The sequence below is a fragment of the Herpailurus yagouaroundi genome, unplaced genomic scaffold (assembly GCF_014898765.1).
Source record: "Herpailurus yagouaroundi ecotype Mexico unplaced genomic scaffold, PumYag 185, whole genome shotgun sequence".
Taxonomy (NCBI): domain Eukaryota; kingdom Metazoa; phylum Chordata; class Mammalia; order Carnivora; family Felidae; genus Herpailurus; species Herpailurus yagouaroundi.
This window is the reverse complement of record NW_024412416.1, coordinates 1,684,440-1,703,514: the sequence shown is the minus strand read 5'-3', so window position 1 is coordinate 1,703,514 and position 19,075 is coordinate 1,684,440. Positions and strand designations below refer to the sequence as shown.

At 59.1% G+C, this 19,075-nt stretch overlaps 1 protein-coding gene and 1 long non-coding RNA gene across 7 annotated transcripts in view; one reads left to right on the top strand and one right to left on the bottom strand.

The window, feature by feature from the left end:
* The window catches only part of ARNT2 (aryl hydrocarbon receptor nuclear translocator 2), a 133,195-nt gene that overhangs the window by 111,082 nt on the left and 3,038 nt on the right, over nucleotides 1-19,075 (bottom strand). For 3 of the 6 annotated variants that reach the window (XM_040493469.1, XM_040493470.1, XM_040493465.1), the window contains exon 2: nucleotides 1,667-1,781. In XM_040493469.1, the coding sequence (XP_040349403.1) occupies nucleotides 1,667-1,779 (113 nt within the window). In that variant the 5' untranslated portion in view covers nucleotides 1,780-1,781. Of the gene's footprint in view, nucleotides 1-1,666; nucleotides 1,782-6,444; nucleotides 6,563-8,086; nucleotides 8,254-19,075 lie in introns of those variants that run through there. The other 3 variants (XM_040493466.1, XM_040493468.1, XM_040493467.1) reach the window with 3 other exon arrangements.
* On the top strand, nucleotides 11,080-14,510 carry LOC121042282 (uncharacterized). The gene is made up of 3 exons (XR_005796074.1): nucleotides 11,080-11,422; nucleotides 11,953-12,757; nucleotides 14,404-14,510. It is a non-coding gene; the product is annotated as an uncharacterized LOC121042282 (long non-coding RNA).

The following is a 19,075-nucleotide window of genomic DNA, read 5'->3' as shown; positions in this document are numbered from 1 at the left end:
CCCGAGCGGGACGGGAAGGGGGGGCAGGACTCCCGGAGGTTCAGCACCAGCCCCGGGTACCGAGGGGCTGATCACCCTGCAAACCACGGGCTGGGCCTGACCATCTGGCCTCTTGTTAGAAAGGACGAGGCCAGCCATGGGGCTCGGTCTCCAAGGGACGGAAGTGAGGGAGCCACACGTTTGAAATAATTTCAGGGACGTCTGGGTGACTCATTGGGTTAAGTGTCCGACAGGCACAGGTCACGATCTCGCCATTCCAGAGTTCAAAGGCCCGCGTCAGGCTCTGTGCCGACGGCTCGGAGCCTGGAGCCTGCTTTGGATTCTGCGTCTCCCTCTCTCTCCGCCCCTCCCCTGCTCATGCTCTGTCTCTCTGTCTCTCTCTCTCTCAAAAATAAACCAACATTAAAAACATTTTTTTAATAATTTCAGGGGCGCCTGGGTGGCTCAGTGGGTTGAGCATCCGCCTCTTGGTTTCAGCTCAGTCCTGATCTCAACGATTCGTGGGTCTGAGCCCCGTGTCAGGCTCTGCACTGATGGGGCGGAGCCTGCTTGGGACGCTCTCTCTCCGTCTCTCTGCCCCTCCCCTCCTGGTGAGCTCTCTCTCTCAAAATAAATAAACATAAAAAAAATAATAAAGTAAGTTCAAAACACCTGGAATCTGTTAAAAAACAAGTCGGTTGAGGGGTGGACGGACCTGCACCCCTGCAGTGGCACGGCGGGGCCTCAGCCTCACCCCACGGCTGGTGTGGGGGTTCTGCTCACCACGGTCCTGCCATGAGGACCGGCCCCGTGGCTGTGGGGTCACTGCACCTGCACGCTGTGAGCGGCTGGGCATCGCGGGACAGCTGGGGGGGGGCCCTGCACTCCGCCTCTCGGCCTCTGCAACCCCCCCCCCCGACACACTTGGAAATCTCGGCCCCTCGCGTAAGGGCCACGCGGCGCACCGTGACAGACTGATGTCCGTCAGGAGGAAGTCATCAGCCATTTCGCTGGGGACAACACTGACTTGATGGGCAAAGGGCAGACGGGTGTGAAAACGTGCGTCCTGTGTTCCCTGCAGGGATTGCTGTCAGCTGGCTCGTTCTTTGCACTGCGTCTGGGACCACAGGTGCTACGCTCATGACGAGACGTGGTTTTCCGTCCCCCCAGTTCAAGGGCCATGTCCGCCCGGCACCCCCCGCCCCCAGCCCTGGCCCGCACCCCTTCAGCACCGTCACTAGCAGCACAGACAATGCAAACGCCTGACCTTCAGCTGCCGGGCTGTAGCCAAGGTTTCGAAAGGAATTCCTACAAATTCCTGCACGGGACGGAGCAGAGGCAGAGCACCAGGGGGGTCCTCGCCACCCGCCCGGAGCTCAGGCATGCAGCCTGCCCCACCCCGGCTGGCGTGCGGAGGCAGGGGGACGGAGGGGCGCCCCCTCCCAGAGATGGCCTGACCAGGGCCCAGGGGGCCGCGACCCACCTCCCCATCACAAGGACAAGCAAACAGAAGGTCCCAGCTGGGTGCAAATCACGCGCAGAGTTGGGGATCTTGCAAAATCTAAACAGCATGCAAACCGCTGAGCTTTGATTCTCCGGAGGGGGAGAGACACTATTGCCCTAACGGGTCGAGAGCGTTGCCCAACACGTATTAAGCCGGATTCCTGGAAACGCTGAGGGTGCTTACCCGGAACGCCGCTTTCCTCCACGGGCGGGCATGGCTCCCGCCATCCTCACCTGTCCCGTGGCCGCCATGGGGGCAACAGGCAATGTCACCGATCCAGGGATGTCTGAAGCCATTTCTGGAATGCAGACAAGAGAGGGTCTGTCAATGCCGCGAAAGGAACGAGCAAGAAAGTCACCCAGCAGTACCGGAAGCAGCCTCTAGGGGGTGCCCTTATGCAGAGCCAGGAGGTGAAAGAGGGCACAGATCTGCAGCCTTCATAGGGACACCTGGAGGGACACCTGGAGGCAGGTAAGACTTCCACGGACGCAGCAGCGTGGCCAAAACCTGAGGGGAACGAGCACCACGGAAAGCAAAACCCCTCGGATGCAGCAAACCCACCGAGAAGCAGGGGTCAGCCCCCCGCGGCCCCTGCCACCTGGGAGTGCGTCCTCAGGGGCAAAGACTGTTCCCCATCCTGAATCTGGACTCAGAACCCTGGGTATAGAGCCCTGCATGGCTCCGCCACTCACCACAAGGACACTGAGGCCCAGGGAGCCTCAAAGCATCACCACAGGCCGCAGGATGAGCCAGTGACGGGGCCCGTCCGATGCCCCAGCTCTCATGGGATCACATTCCCCAGGATGAGCATTAACGTAACGAACGAGAAGGTCTGAAAGATCCACCGGCAGGTGAATGAACAAGGAAGATGTGGGATCTACGGCGGAGTATTCCTCGACGATCAAAAAGAATGAGGTTTTGCCAGTCGCAACAACGTGGCTGGAACTAGAGGGAACTATGCCAAGCGAAATTAGTCAGAGAAAGACCAATATCACAGGACTTCACTCCTTTGTGGAATCTGAGACACACAAAAGATGAACACAGGGGATGGGAAGGAAAAATAAGATGAAAACAGAGAGGGAGGGGCGCCTGGGGGGCTCCGTCGGTTGAGCGGCCGACTTCGGCTCAGGTCAGGATCTCGCGGTCCGTGGGTTCGAGCCCCGCGTCGGGCTCTGTGCCGACGGCTCGGAGCCTGGAGCCTGCTTCGGATTCTGTGTCTCCCTCTCTCTCTGTCCCTCCCCCATTTGCGCTCTGTCTCTCTCTGCCTTTCAAAAATGAATAAATGTTAAAAAAAATTAAAAAAAAAAAACCAACAGAGAGGGAGACAAACCATAAGAGACTCAAATGCAGAGAACAAAGTGGGGGTTGATGGAAGAGTGGGTGGGGGGAGGGGCATGGGGGAGGGCGCTTGCTGGGATGAGCCCTGGGTGCTGTATGGAGGCGACGAATCCCTGGGGTCTGCCCCTGAAGCCATTATTACACATGTCAACCGACCTGAGTTTAAGTAAGGACATTTTTCAAAACAAGACGAGAAGGTCTGGCATGACCTTTCCTGTACGTCACTCTCCGAACACCTCACTCCTAATGAGCGGGAGACTTCCGCAAGCGGGTTGAGGCCATCTCAGACAGTCCCAATTTCAGGGAAACCACACGGCTGAACGGCTTCTCCTTCCTACTCTGTAGAGGGTTCCTGAACTCAGGCAGAGTGCTAAACGCCAAAGTAAATACTCGAGGGTCCTCTCTGACTCTGCTTACTGTTCCGGAGATTGGGCCCCACACTTGCCCGGCCCGGCTCCTACCCTGGTCAGGAGGGAAGCCGCAGGCTTCCCAGATGTGCTTCGAGAAGACAGGTCGGGATAAATACGGGAATTGGGGCCCTTGTCAGCGGAGAACGGGCACCCGGGGTCCGGAGGTGCTCAGATGGGGCGGGTTCCCGTGCCCCGCCTCCTTCCAGAAACCAGGCAGGCGTCCGACAGCTGCTCCACATTACTTCCAAAGACATCGAGTTTCATAAACACATTCTAAGGTCAACTCAAACGACTGCGCTCCAAACTTCTGAAGGAGAATTTTAGAATACTAACAAACAAAACCTTATTTAGCTGCTGGGCTCTGATCACAGAAATCCGAGAGCCGTCACAGTTGCTGGGTTTTTTTAAACGAAGGTACACACTGCGGGGGAAGTACTCTGGGGGGGGAAAAACCCCTTTCTTAAGGTAATGCTCTCCCCTGTCAACAATTACTGTACTGGATTGGTGACAGCTGGACAGCGTGAACAGGGATGACCTTGTCACCGCAGCTGCTTCTGATAAGAAAGCTGTCCTTTTTCTGAAAGGGGGACTGAAACAGACGAAGTCCGTGAAGGCCCCAAAACGGAAGGCGAAATCCCTCTGCCAGCGCAAATACGGGTGCAAACGAAAGTCGCCACTTCCCAAAACAAACCGCACAGAGTCCGTCCCCTCAGATTCTCCGAGAAAACGTTTTCCACGGTTAAGCAAGCTAGGAAAAGCCACACACCATTCGCCCTCCTTGGAGCGTCCTTTATTTTATTGTTTTTTTTTAGATTTTGTAACATTTATTTACTTTTGAGAGAGAGAGAGAGAGAGAGAGAGAGAGAGAGAGAGAGCATGAGCGGGGGAGGGTCAGAGAGAGAGGGAGACACAGAATCCGAAGCAGGTTCCAGGCTCTGAGTGGTCAGCACGGAGCCGAACGCGGGGCTCGAACTCACGAACCACGAGATCGTGACCTGAGCCAAAGTCGGACGCTTAATCGACTGAGCCACCCAGGCGCCCCTGAGTGTCCTCTAAAAACATACTGAGAAGTCCTGTATCAGGAAGTCTGACTTTGATTAGAGCAGTATGTCATGAAAAGGGGGTAAACAGAAGGCAATGCATAGTTAGGACAAAATGATACTCCTCCTATTTTTTATGGGAAGACAAAAATATTGGTTGTTTTTGTAATACAAGTTACAGAAAGCAAAGGTCCCCAAAACCCGACTAAGGGGCTCCCGCTGTCCAATCCTTTCCTCAGATGAATGAGGGGAGCAAGGAGAAAGAGACTGGCTGCTTTGCACGAGTGCCCAGGCTTAGCCAGGGCAGGGCAGGCCCGTCTTCGTGGCACGTCGACACCCTGTCTGCCCCACTGGACGCTATGCACGAGTGGACCTCCTCTGCCTCCATCGGACCCCACTGAGCACACCCCCGAGCCCTCCGAGCCTGTGCAGGACACCGGGCGCGAGCCGACAGGGGGACGAAGATGTTAGAGCTTTGGGGCACCCGGGTGGCCCAGTCGGTTAAGCAACCGACTTCGGCTCAGGTCGTGATCTCTCGTTTCGTGAGTTCGAGCCCCGCGTCGCGCCCTGTGCTGACAGCCGGGAGCCTGCTTCCTGCTTCAGATTCTGTGTCTCCCTCTCTCTCTGCCCCTGCCACCCCCCCCACGCTCTGTCTCTCTCTGCCTCTGAAAAATGAATAAACCTTAACGAAAAATAAAAATAAATAAATACACTTAAAAAGAAGACATAAACGTGGCCAAATGAAACACACAGACGCTAACAAAACCAGGAGTCATCTTCTTACTGTAAGGAATGAAGTTACTTCTAGGATTTTAGGTGCTGGGCCACAAAGGGGGGGTACGGCCATACAGAGGGCCCTCCCGATCGCTCGGTGGCCCCCGCTCACGACAGTTCGCCGAGTGATGCGGGAGCAAAGGGCTGTGAGGGGGGAGCTCTTCTCCAGGGCCGACTTGCACAGCACCACCACTGCAGGTGGGGTCAGCAGACAGGCCCCGAGTGTGCCTCCACCCCTGTGCGGTCCCTGACCTCCCCGACTTCCGCCCTGCCCGTGCCCCCACGGGGCTTCACACACGGGCACACGCGGGAACACCGCCCTGACCCCAACGTGGACACGGCCCTCCGGCAGCGTCCCTGAGCAGGTGCACAGACATGGCCCCACACCCCTGCGCGAGGGCGGAGGCAGGCCAGCGGGGCCGGGGAGTCCTGGACCCCAGGCCCTTGGCGGCCCCAGCAGACGCTGGAAGGGGAGGCAAGGTCACGGTCCTCACCCAGACTTTCCCACGTAGTTGGGGCTGACCACACGAGAAAGGAGAAGCGTCTAGTGAGGCACAGAAACATGAACGGTTTTACTGACAGATCACGTAGCAAAATTCAAACCCACGGTACAAACAAATGAGGGACTTTCAACCGTACAAGGGACAGTCTGTCATGTGGTAAAGTAGTCTCCTGTCCCTGGTGGGTCACCCTGAGGCCTCGGGGCCTCCCGTGCAGCCCTCGGCACTCGGGCCTTTGTCCCCGTGCCCCCACCAGAGAGCTGCCCCCGCCTCCCCGACCTGGAGCTCTCTCCCCCGGGGCTTCGAGGTGCCCGACGCCCCTCCCACTCACAGGCCCCGCCTCCTGGGTCTCCCTGCTCCCCTCCACCTCTCCTCTCCCCAGGGCATCTCGTCCAGGCGCTTGGCCATGATCCCAAATGCACCATCGGGGCCTGCTGTTACCCCTAAAGGTCTCTCCAACCTCTGGGTTCCGCTGCAGGCCTGCCTCAGGCCCCCCTCCGCTGGCCTCCTGCACCTACTCTCCCCCCCACGCATCGTCACGGGGGCCAGATCTGCCAAGACCAGCCTCGCTCATATCCTCCGGCGGCTTCTGTCCGCTCCCAGCACAAATGTGGAGCTCCCTGCCACATCCAGCCAGTCCCCGTGTGGTCAGGCTGCCACCCACCCGTCTTGAGCTCTGGTCACACTGCTTGCTCTCTGTTTGTTGAACACGGCGTGCTCCCTCCCACCTCAGGGCCTTTGCACACGCTACGTCCTGTGGCAAGAACGCTCTCCTCCCTCTTCACCAAGCTAACTCCTAACAGTCATTCAGCTCAGCTCAAACATTACTTCTGCGGGAAGCTTGTCCCTGGCCGGTCCCTTCCCCGGCCTGGGCCCGGTCCCCTGTGGTTCATTCTTACCACACCTGTGCTGCTCCTGCTGCGAAGCAAGGAAGGTCACAGCCGTCCAGGTGGACGATGGCAGGGCCTGAGTGATGCAGCTGTGAAGAGGGCGTTCAGGAGGGAAGAGATGATGTCAACGCCCCAAAATACTCCATGTGTCACCGTCAGCACCCAGAAAGGGAAGATTCTAAAAAGCCTCGATCACCTGATCCTCCCACACGGAGACTATGGGGCAAAAAATTTCTGGAGGGGGAAGGAAAGTACGGTCGGGCCGGATGCGCATTTGCATCTGTGCACGCCACACACCTGACACACGGGGCCTCTGCAGCCGGGCGGGGCACGAGCTCAGACCTCCCTCCGGCTCTTACCCCGAGGGCCGTGTGCCAGCTCGGGGTCCTGGGCGCAGGCCCGGATTCCCCATCGCGCGACTCGGTTTCTCTACCTGTGCTCCAACCGGGATATGGGATTAATCCGGACCCTGCTTCCTTTTGCAGAGGCTGCTGTAAGAAAACGGGGCCCCGTCATGATCACAAACGGCATTCGCGAAGCTCTGCTTTTGCGCCGGGAGCCTGGCAGAGGCTGGGTGGTCAGAGACGAGAGGACCCCTCCTGCCTCTGGTGGAGATGGGGCTGGGCAGAGCCCTCGCGAGGGCCGTGGGCTGCGCAGGTGGCCTGGCAGCACGTTGTGGGAATGCCCACGAGGGCCCAGGAAGGCTTCCTGGAGGAGGCCACACCTATGCCATCCTGGCCGTGGAAACGCTCTGGGAAAAATGAAGCAGGATGCACAGAGTGCCCTCTTCCGAAATGTATTCCTCTGACTGCTGCAGAGCTGTTGACCGGATCCGCCCGGCCTGGCCCTTGGGGGGCGTGCCCCCTGGCTCCCGTGCCCTGGCGGTCCCCACCTCCTGCGACATCAACACTCCTCCCCCACCTCAAAGGCGGCCCCGGTGCACGGACCTGGGCGCGGGGTCCGGGGTCATAACCGACGGCAAATGCACAAACAGGCAGAATGATCTCTGTCCGCAGCGGTCTGACTCCAAACGCAGACGCCCCCCACCCCCCACCCTGGGAAGCACCAACTCCCGTCACACACACAAACACACACACACACACACACACACACGGGCAAAATGACTGCCTGCCTCGCCCAAAGTTGCAATGAGCTTCTCGGCTCGTTTTAACATCAGTATGAGCTAAGGGCTCTGAGAGCCTCGCCACCACCCAGAGAACGGAGCTGGCTCGTGATGTAGCATCTAGCTCAAGACCGGCTCCCATTTCAGACGCAGACATATTGTGCCGGCACAGGCGGTGAGGACGTGGGGAGAAGGGAGCCCGGGAGCATCACGGATGCCGGCGGCACGAGGAAGTGAGAAAACACCCCGGCCCCCCCCCCCGCTATTTCATGGAAATCGCAATAAGAAAGATATCCCTTGATCTTCATTCACAACATGGGGAGAAAAATTAATTACGTGCAAACTTTCACAAGACAACAACATGATGTTTTCACGACAATTCCAAGAATCGGAAGACCAGAAGGGGTCTCTCCGGGGGTCGGAGGTATACAGAGGCAGCTAATAGGCAAAGAAAAATGTCCTCCCCAACAGCCATGTCTCTCAGAGCAATTCCTTCCACGGAAATCACACCCGATATCACAGCCCTACCTTTTCAGAGGGATTAAACAAAGATCTTTCTTCCTGGTGTCCAACACCTTCTTGGGAGAATCTGTTATCCGTGTAGAAGTGCCAGGAGCCGCTGGGAGGAAATGAATGGCATTTGTATTCCACTCAGAAAATGTCATCACAGATCTGTTTACCTAAACTGTGGACCATGATTCAGCCGTGAAAACTGTCTTGCATACTGATCAATTTATTTGCAGCAAAATTTCTAACATTAACTGCTTAGGTTCTGAAAATTCGGGGACTTGGGTTTCTCACGCAGCCACAATATGCATTGAAAACGTCTAAATTAGCCTTAACGCGACGCGCGGCCGCCGCCCCGCCGCGGCGTGGAGATCAGAAAGATTCCTCCAGACCTGAGAGCAAGGGAGTGTCCCTTCCACTTCTGGAAGGAAGGCAGGACGCTCGATTCCCAAAGGCCCTCCGTGGGGTGGGATTTTTATAGCTCAACGTACAGAAAAGTCATCAGACCGAGAGCCCGGGGCCTCGGACCCCAGATCCTGGCTACGTTTTAAGCAGCCCTGTGTCCTCTGTAAGGCAGGCTCATCCCACAGGCAGGCTGGGTCCCCGCAGCAGGACGGAGGTGGTGGACGCGGGCGAGGCCAGGCCCTGCCTCCACCAGCCAGTGCCTCCAGCCTGGGCACGGGCCTCGGGGCATCGCCGTGTGCCTGAGCTCCCCCTCCCTGCCCCCACCGCCGGCAGGCAGGTTTTGGCTTTGGAGAACCAGAGTTGGTGCAAGGTGGCCTGGAAGAAGGGAGGGGAGACTTCCATCGAGATGATGACTCTGGAGCAGGACGTTGAGGGCAAGCTCCACGCTCAGCCCAGGCCCCCCCTCGGGGCTAGCCACAAGGGGACCCCCACCCGGCCTCTGTGTCACGCTCGGGGCAAACCCAACGGCCGAGGGATGGCCATCGGCCATCGGTGCTACAAATAGGGCGTGCTGTGTGAGCCTGTCACCCGAGCTTTCATATGTAAAGTGCGTTCTAGACGAACTAAGCTGAAGATCTCGTGTGCGGGATTCGTCCTCTCAATCAGACGGTTCACAAATATAGTGCGTTGTTGCAAGAGTAAACATGTGATCATCCACGGCCATATGGTGAAGGCCATTCATTTTACACGCGGCACCAACGACTGAGAACTTCCAAATACTTACACGTAAAAGGAAACGTGGGCGTTAACAGCAACACTGAGGGAGCGTGTTCGCTAACACCTGAAGCAAGGCCTCTCTGTCCTCTTTGAAAAGGGGCGGGAACAGATCCGTAAGTGAAAATCCAATGCAGGCGAAAGGCCATTACCACAGTGCATTGTGACCAGCACCTTTGTGGGTCTGTCCGGTATTCGGGCCTTGGTGATAACAAACGACTATGAGCATTTATCAAAACGTTTATTTCTGTTTAGGCCACGTATCTTTCAAGAAAAAGCCGTATTTGGACGCTTTCCTATCTTTGTAAGGATGAAGTGATACCCAACTGGGTCACCTTTGCCACCTAAAAAATGCACAAGGCGGGGAGCTTCAAAATCAGACATACCAGGGACACCTGGGGGGGCTCAGGAGGTTAAGCATCCGACTTCAGCTCTGGTCATGACCTTGCGGTCCGTGAGTTCGAGCCCCGTGTCGGGCTCTGTGCTGACAGCTCGGAGCCTGGAGCCTGCTTTAGAATCTGTGTCTTCTCCTCTCTCTGTCCCACCCCCACTCGTGTTCTGTCTCTCTCTCTCTCTCTCTCTCAAATATAAACACTAAATTTTTTTTGATTTAATTTTTTTTTAATTTACATCCAAATTAGTTAGCACATAGTGCAACAATGATTTCTGGAGTAGATTCCTTAATGCCCTTTACCCATTTAGCCCCACACTAAAAATTCTTTTAAAAAATCAGACACGCCAAGACAATGTAAACAGCTTGTCGTCCGTCCAGACACAGCTAAGAAAACAAAGGGTCCGAGGAAAAGCAGCAGACGTTCGGGAACATCGAGCCCCCAGCACAGCACCTCTCCGCCAGCCCCCGCTGCAAACGGACGTGTTTAGTCCCATGAGCTGCAACGCCAGGCGGCCGGGCAGCCTGGCCACGGACGGAGCCTGGACAGACCGCTGGGGGCCGCTGTCACACGGGTCCAAAATGACAGCACAGTAATGACCCGTTTTTGTTAAGATGTCAGGTCTCCATTCAGGAAGGATCAGCTTCAGCTTCAGCCGGAATCACAACCAAACAGCCACCCTGCGTGACGTGCGCCGATTCCCTCCGCGCACCTCCGGTGGGTGTGCGAGCAGAGACCGTGTGTGTCCGTGGGTCTTAAGGCAAGCCCCCTGGTTGGGGGGGGCACAGCCAACACCCACACGGGACTCTCATCCCCCACCTACCACTTCCTAGGGTATCTCGGGTGTGAACCCTCAGAATACAGAGCTCTCATGATCAGCATACAGTGCACAGGATTCCACGGAAAGTGAGCGAGCAGACCCAGGACGCCGGACTCCACGGCAGCCGCTGGGAGCTCGGACAGAGCTTGGGGAGTGGACAGAAGCTCTCTGCGAAATCCTGAAATCTGGGCCTTGTGCAGCCTAGCCCGGAGGGAGGGGAGAGGAGGAGAGACAAGGGGAAGGGGTGAGGAAGGGCTGTGGAGGGGATGGTAGGGCAGGGAGGGGTGGGAGGAGGAGGGGAAGGGAGGGACAGGAAAGGGAGGGGGGACAAAGGGAAGGGGTGAGGGAGGGTTGGGCGGGGATGGGAGGGCAGGGAGGGGTGGGAGGAGGAGGGGGGATGAGAGGGGTAGGGAAGGGAGGGGGGACAAAGGGAAGGGGTGAGGGAGGGCTGGGGAGGGGATGGAGGGACAAGGAAAGGGTGGGAGGAGGAGAGAGGGGAGGTGTAGGGAGGAGGGGGAAGGGGTGAGGAGGGCAGGGCAAAGAAGGGGTGGGAGAGGGGAGGGGAGACAAAGGGAAGGGACGAGGGAGGGCTGGGGAAGGGAGGGGTGGGAAGGGTTGACCGGGGAAGGGGTGAGGGAAGGCAGGGGAGGAGATGCCAGGGAAGGGGTAGGGAGGGGAGATGTCGGCAGGGAAGGGGTGGGAGAGGGCAGGGTGGGGCCCACCCCGAGAGGAGGTGTCTTCGGAGCCCCACGAGGCTGCCAGGCACCGCAGGCTCCTTGGCCCTCCCGCAGGGCAGTGAGGCAGCGTCGTTATCCTGGCCTCCCTGGTGGGATAACGGTTATCGCACGCAGTTAGCGCATCGGACTGGCGCCCAGTGAACAACCTGAGACACTCAGGAAAGTGCACGTGACGGGAGACAAGGCTGCACGAGAACAAAGGAGACAAGACAGGACGTGAGACAGCAAGGTGAGGCTCCAGCGAAGACACGCGGGGAGTCGGTTACTGGAGGCGGGAGGCCAGGCCACCGGCCCACAGGCGGGGACAAGGGGTCACAGCGGCCACGACACGCGGTCCCTCCCGGCAGCGACCCTGCACCTGGCCTGGCCATCCCGCTTCTCAGCGCCGGCGGGGGACGGGACCGAAGGCCTCCACGGAGAGGGGCCGGCTGCTCCTCCTGGCCGTGAACTCGTCATTGCGCCTCAGCGGGAACCCAGTGCCTGCAGGATCCGGGTGCAGCACGAGGCCCCGGACGCACAGACAGGAAGGACGGAGCCACCGAGGTCAGGGAAGAAGGAGCAGCAAGCGGCCCAGGACGAGAGCGGCAGGTGCAGCCGCCGGGCCCTGGCCGACCGCAGCCCGAGCCGCAGCACGCGTGGAGGGGCCGCGGGCGCTGGAGGCGGGGAGCTGGGGGGTCGTGTGAGCCGTTTACCCAGGAACCAACAGAGTCAGACGGGGTCTCCTAGATCCTGTGGCCTCACCCACTGTCATCCAAACAGGGACGCCTCCGGGGGACAGTGGGACAGACTCTCAAGCAGACAGCAGCCCGCAAGCAGGATGGTGGTCGGTCTCCAACAAGAGGCCGTGTCCCCGGAGCCAGGACCTCTCTAAACCACGAGTAAACCGCCGCCACGTGTAGGCTCCCCAAGCCACCCAGCGGCCAAGACCGCCCGCTCAAGACCTACGGAGGTGGCACCGGGATGCGGACACGTGGCCGGACGAGGTGAAAGCCCATTATGTGGCCACGATGTGCCACTCGCCGGGTCACCGAGCCCCGTGGAAAGGTGAGGGCCCGGAGGGTGCAGTGTTTATTCCCGTATCTCGCAGCGTCACAACGTCCTTCGGTGGCGGCCGTGTTTCCCTTGTGGCCGCATCTGGGAAAACTGGGCCCCAGAACGGAGCTCTGATCGCCACACCCCTGCTCCAGCGTGCTTCTCCCACCGGCTGCGGTCCGCACGTTCACAGCCCCCAAGACTCCTGGGTCCCCTCTAATCCCCTGTGGGACGGGACCAGGGGGGGATTTGGGCATGAGGGTGGAGCTTTCACTGGGATGAGTGCCCTTTTAAGCAGAGGCAGGAGACCTCGCTTCCCTCTCTCTGCCCCCGGCCACGTGAAGATACAGCGAGAAGGCGTCCATGGGCGAGCCCTCACCAGACACGCGGCCGGCACCTTGACCTTGGACTTCCCGCCTCCAGGACTGGCAGAAGTAAGTATCTGCGGGTTGAGCCGCCCAGTGTGTGGCACCCTCGTCACTACAGTCGCTTGAGCAGACTGAGACCCAGTCCCCGGGACACAGCACCTGCGGTAAGACGGGGGGCCCCCACTACGGCAGGCTCAGCCAGGCTGCATGAGGCATCGAGCCAGGACCGGGAGCCCACGCGGGGTGGGGGGTGGGCTCTAACCGGAGGGGGCTGGGCAGGCACGGGGTGGGGGGGGGTGTGTAGAGGAAAGGACCAGACAGGGTGCAGGAGGATGGAGATCATTCATTCCCTGGTGTCCACGTGCCAAGTGTGGGAACTGGGAGGTGCTGGCCCTCTGACACAGGTGCTACATGAATGAATGAATGAATGAGTGAATGAGTGAAGAAATGAATGGGTGAATGAATGAATGGGTGAGTGAATGAATAAATGGGTGAGTTGGTGAGTGAATGGGTGAGTGAATGAGTGAGTGAATGAATGAATGGGTGAGTGAATTAATGAATGAATAGGTGAATGAATGAGTGAGTGAATGAATAAATGGGTGAGTGAATGAGTGAATGGGTGAATGAATGTGTGAATGAATGAATGGATGAATGAATGAATGAGTGAATGAATGAGCGAATGAGTGAATGAATGAATGGATGGGTGAATGAATGGGTGAGTGAATGAATGAGTGGGTGGGTGAGTGAATGAATGGGTGAGTGAATGAGTGGGTGAATGAATGGGTGAGTGAATGAGTGGGTGAATGAATGGGTGAGTGAATGAATGAATGCGTGAGTGAGTGAATGAATGCGTGAGTGAGTGAATGAATGCGTGAGTGAGTGAATGAATGCGTGAGTGAGTGAATGAATGGGTGAGTGAGTGAATGAATGTGTGAGTGAATGAGTGAATGAATGCATGAGTGAATGAGTGAATGAATGCGTGCGTGAACGAATGGACTCCAAGTGTGGGTGCTACCTGACGAGGCACATCCAGGTTCACAATTATTCACACACAAAATCAGTGCCAAGCCATCAACCGCAGTGTCATAAACCTCCTCGGGAGCCCACGAGCCACCCACGTCTGCCCCAGTAACGGCCTCGGCGGGGGGGTACTCTCCATATGGAGGGAGTGAGGGGAGGCCCCGGCCCCGAGATGGGGGGCTGTGGGACGAGGGGTGACACGGCCAGCGATGTGCACAGGGATGGCTGCTGGGTGGCTGGGAGGGAAGCGTGACGATGAGAAGGGCTGGGAAGGTGAGCACAGGGGGCCCCGGGTGGCAGGTGGCCAGTTCGCAGGACCGACCGGCCTCAGCTCGGCAGCACCGGGCTTTGCTGACGCGGAAGCAGAACTAGACGGCAGCTCTTCTCAGGGGGGGTTACTGTGCCCTGAGAAGGCACACTCCCTACACTCCTCTGTCCCCTGTCCCCTCACCGCCCCCGCCCCTGTGCCCCTTCTCCACCGCCTGCCGGTGGTCCCCAGACCCCTCACTCCAGCCCTCACCTCCCGCTCGCACTGAGCTGTGACTCCCGATTCCTGCCAACGCCCCCCCCCCCCAACAGAAGTACACGTAAACTCGACATATGCCCACACCCCCGCTCTCCCTCTGAGGCCCCTCCGTCCTGGTTTTGTCTCTCTAGACCCAGCTTCCAGCCTCAACTTTTCAGGCCCAGTCACGCACTGCCATCTGACTCTACCTAAAGACCAATGCCGACGTGGCAGGTTTTGCACAGGACGCTGGAGAAGGCAACTTTCTTATTCTCGAGCCCACAGATGCCCAGGTCAGGAGGGACACTTCTCGGTCAAGAAATCTGTAAAACCCGGGGCGCCTGAGCCTGGGTGGCTGTCGGTGGGGCGGCCGACTTCAGCTCATCTCACGGTCTGTGAGTTCGAGCCCCGCGTCAGGCTCAGGGCTGATGGCTCGGAGCCTGGCGCCTGCTTCCAATTCTGTGTCTCTCTCTCTCTCTCTGCCCCTCCCCCGTTCATGCTCTGTCTCTCTCTGTCCCAAAAATAAATAAACGTTGAAAAAAAAATTAAAAAAAAAATGCCTTTCTGGAAAAGGAAAAAAATAAATGTGAGGATGCCCCCTTGTTTACACAACAAACTGATTAAGGAAATCACATATCCTTCCGTAGACACGGAATCCCCTTCCAAACGTTTTACGAAACAAAGTACTTTTCTCGAAACAAAGTTTTCTCGTTGAATATATTCCTTGATGAACGTGTTCATCCATCACTTGACAAATAGGTCTTGTGTTCAATTTTAAACAGTGAATTACTCTCTATCTATAAAATATTCAAAATACTAAAAGTGTTTGCACGCAAGGCGTTGTAATGTGTCTTTTCATTCTTGTGCTCTCTGGTGCCATGGACCAATGGGATCTGTCCTCAGTGGCCGGATTCTGCCTGGGACCTAACATTGCAGAGAGCAGTGGGTGGGCCCCTGGAGGACAGAATGCTGGGGCTCCCGGCCCCCTGAAAAGCCCGGGCGGCTGAGGCCCTCGGGGATCATGGGACACACCTCTGGCTTAGCAGACCTGGGCTCCCGGAGCTCATGGGAACACCATTCCTGTCCCAGAGGCTCTGGCCCAGCAGAAGGTCCCGTCAGTGTGGACCAGCTATGCCAGAGGCCAGCACACTTTCCTGTGGGGGTCAGGGAGCGGGTATCTTAGCTTCAGAGGCCACGGGGTCTCCGTGGCACCTACTCATCCACACAGGCATTACACAAAAGCAGCCCCAGATGCCACAAAATGAGTGGGCTTGGCTGTGCAGCAGCTCATGAACAATGAAATTAGAATCTCATACATGTTCACATCACGAAATAGCGTTCCTTTAAGCCCCCCCCAATCATTTAAAAACGTAAAAATAGGGGCACCTGGGTGGCTCAGTCGGTTAAGCGGCCGACTTCGGCTCAGGTCATGATCTCATGGTCCGTGAGTTCGAGCCCCGCGTCGGGCTCTGTGCTGACAGCTCGGAGCCTGGAGCCTGCTTCGGATTCTGTGTCTCCCTCTCTCTGCCCCTCCACTGCTCATGCTCTGTGTCTCTCTGTCTCTCAACAAAAAATAAACGTTAAAAATTTGTTTAAAAAAAATGTAAAAATAATTCTAACTTGTGGGACACAGAAAAATAGGAGGCCGGACAGACGAGGCCCATCAGCTGTAACTGGCCAACCTCTGGCCTAAGCAAATAAGCCCAGCAATCTGGGCCAAGAACCCGGGGGGGCTGGGGAGTCCCCTACCTCTAGCTCAGCTCAGCCGACCCGTGGGCAAGGCACGGCCCTCCCACTGTGCCCGAGCCGCAGGGGAGCGGCAGGCCCCCCGGGGGTGGCACATCAGAGCCTGTCCAGGAGGCAGAGGTCCCCGGGCATAGATGCGGGAGCGGCCGGGTCCCTTCGGAGAAGTGCCTTCACTGCTCGGCTACCTGCCCAGCGGGCGATGCTCTCCCCAGGGCCACGCAGGCTCGCCTGGCTCAGGGTGAGAGATGGGCCCCCTGCCAGGGATCTCTGAGGAAGCCCGGGGATGCAGGGCCCACCCCGGGCACCGGCAGGAGCCACCGACAGCCGAGCTGAAGGAACAGAGGCAAATGCAAGACGACAGCATCTTGCCACAGGAGCTGGACGGGCCGGAGCACCGGGGGAAGAGAGAGCACGGAGGGAGGACACGGGAAGAAGGAACCCGAGAGGGAGGTGGGCTGGCCGGGAAGGCGCCATCCGCCCAGCGTGTCCCCACCACAGCCCCACGATGCGCCGGCCCCGGGACGGGCTCTGGGGTCAGCTGGCCTCGGACACCAGCGCGGCTCCAGGGCAGGGCCCCGAGAGGAAGCTGGCGCTGGGGAGCCGGCGTGGGGGTTCCAGCGGGAAGGGGAGACCCTGCCCTGGCGCAGGGCTGGAGGGGCTGGCCCTGCCGTGACCGGACCCCGGGCAAGAGCAAGGCCACAAGGGCCACCTCCAACCAGCCAGGGCCCCAGTGATCGCAACCACCCACCTGCACGGAGGAGAGCGGGGCCCCCAGAAGACCATGCAGAGGAGGCACAGGGCCCGCTGGTCACAATGCCCAAGGCTGCTGACCTCCCGGGGACAGTCTGAGGCACAGGGTTCCAGTTCTATGCTGACCTCCCGGGGACAGTCTGGGGCATGGGGTTCCGGTCCTGCTGACCTCCCGGCCACGATCTGGGGTGCGGGTTTCAGTTCTATTGTTGCCTTTACTGGGGGGAGGGGGATTGGTGGCAGGTGACTGGTTGGCTTTACTGGACGATGTGTTGGTTCCCTGGACGATGCCCAGTGTCCCGTGGGAGGGACGATGATCGTGGACTCTGGTGAAGGGTATGAAGATGGCCGGCAAGCCCCCCGGGACCCTGTCCGGGGAGGGGGACGTGTGACTCATCACTGCTCGCGCAGCGCCCAGAACAAGGGTAGCAGGGCAGGTGTGCGCCCATCCTGGGCGAGCTGAGGAAGGAGAGAGGAGGGGTCGTCCCCTGGCTCACGGTGGCCACACGAGCCCGGGCAGGCCGCCCCACCGCTTTCTCGGTTCTGGGGGCGGGTACGGAGGGTGACGGCACTTCACCCCCCCCATTCGCGATTCTGATGGCTTCTCTGTGTCACGAAAGCAAAAGAGAAACCCCACGGCCACGACCTGGAAGGAGCAGGCGGATCCCAAGCCTCTCTCGAGAGGCACAAGGAAGAGAGGCCAAGAAACAAGACAGGTTTCCAACCTGAGACTTGGGGTCCTGAAGGAAGTGGCCGGCCCGGCCGGGGGCCGGGCTCCCGGAGGGGCGGGTTGTGCCTGGGGAGCGGGTAAACCACACAGATCTCTGAGCCTGGACCACGCACGTGCAGCCACGGGGCCGGCGCACCTGTCACAGGGTGCCCGGGAAAGCCCTGTTTTCGGCGGTGCTATCGGGGCAGAGAGCCCAGGAGGCCCTGGCCGTCCCCGGAACAGCGGCCTTCGTCTGGGGGGGGGGGGGGGCCCAGGCGCCCGGAGAAGGAAAGACCCGGAAGGTGGCCGGAGGGTTGGTGGGGGGTTGTGGGGGGCAGGAAAAACAGGCATGTGCCACCAAGGCTGCCCGGTCCATATTTTCTCAGCATGACAACCATGTCCCGTGGGTGTCCCCCCAATGGGGGGCGGGGGGAGGACAGGAAGGCTAAGGACATTCTGTCGGGGGCACATCCTACACCAGAAAGCTACCCGTGACCCCGCAGGTGAGGAGGAAGGGTCCGGCGTCCCCTGGCTGGACGAAGGCTCTGTCACTGCACTGTTGTCAGGCCACTGCGTGCCTCTGGTCCGAAAACTGCACCTGCTGACACCTGCTGTGGAGGTGCACGAGTCCGGGAGGGGGACACACAGCCCTGACCTCGTTTCTTCCGGCCCCTCCTCCAGCCCCCGTTTCTGCACCGACCGGTCGAGGACACTTCCGCAGACAGCGGCTTCTGGCCGGCGAGATCACCGCCGCACCGCTCTGGCGTAAGGTCGAGCACGGGGACTGCGGCTGGGACACAGAAAGGCACCCGTCTCCTGCCTCGCCCACCCGTGAGACTGGCTGAGTCACCGTCGCATTCCACCCGTCTGCAAAGTACGCATCCCCCCCCCACTCGCGCCTCGTGAGAGAACGTCCGAGCCGCCGCGAGCAGGTCAAAGCGGCAACGCGCAACGCGAGCACCGTCTGTTACGCCACCAGCATCTTCCCTCCAACACTCCGGGTCTGCGCACAGACGCGCTCAGGTGTGTGATTCCACAGCACTGCCTGCTGCAGGATGGGAGAAGGGCACCCACGTCGCCGCGGGCCCACGAGGGACGCCCCACCTGGTCACCAGCAGGTATAGTTTTTACGGTGCACGCACCTCACACCGGTGCCGCCCAAGCCACTGCACTAAGCCCACAGGCGCCCACAGCAGACAGAGGCCGTCCCCAGCGCTGGCAGGACAGGCAGGTGGGTGTGGGGGGGTCCCGACACCCGGGAGGCAGGGCTGGGGGTGAACAGGCACGCAGAAGTGAAGCCACATGCGGACCGCGATCCCTCAGAGGTCAGAACAAAGGGCATTGTCAGGGAGGCAGGTCTGGGAGGGTAGCAGCGAACCTGCCGGGGCTGAGACTGTGTAAACGTAAAAGAAAAGCGCCCCCTCGGAGAGCGCAGCGGGCAAGCCCTGGGCGACACCAGGCCACGGCTTCCTTGCGGGGCTCCTGCTGTGACCGCAGGGCTGAGGCCAGCGACCTACACTTCCTCAGACGGCGGCTCCCTGACCTCCAACCACGGGGCATAATGTGCTGAGGTTTCACAGACGACCTCAGTCTCTACATTCGAAACCAAACTCAGTGTCTCCTCCCCAAACCACGTGGCAGGCTGACTTCCATGCATGCTGCCAGCAGACCTCACTTAAGTCCCGAGGCTCTCAACTCCTGCCTGCCCCCCATGAAGGGTTTCTGGGCGCCCGTCCTGCATCAGGTACCCTC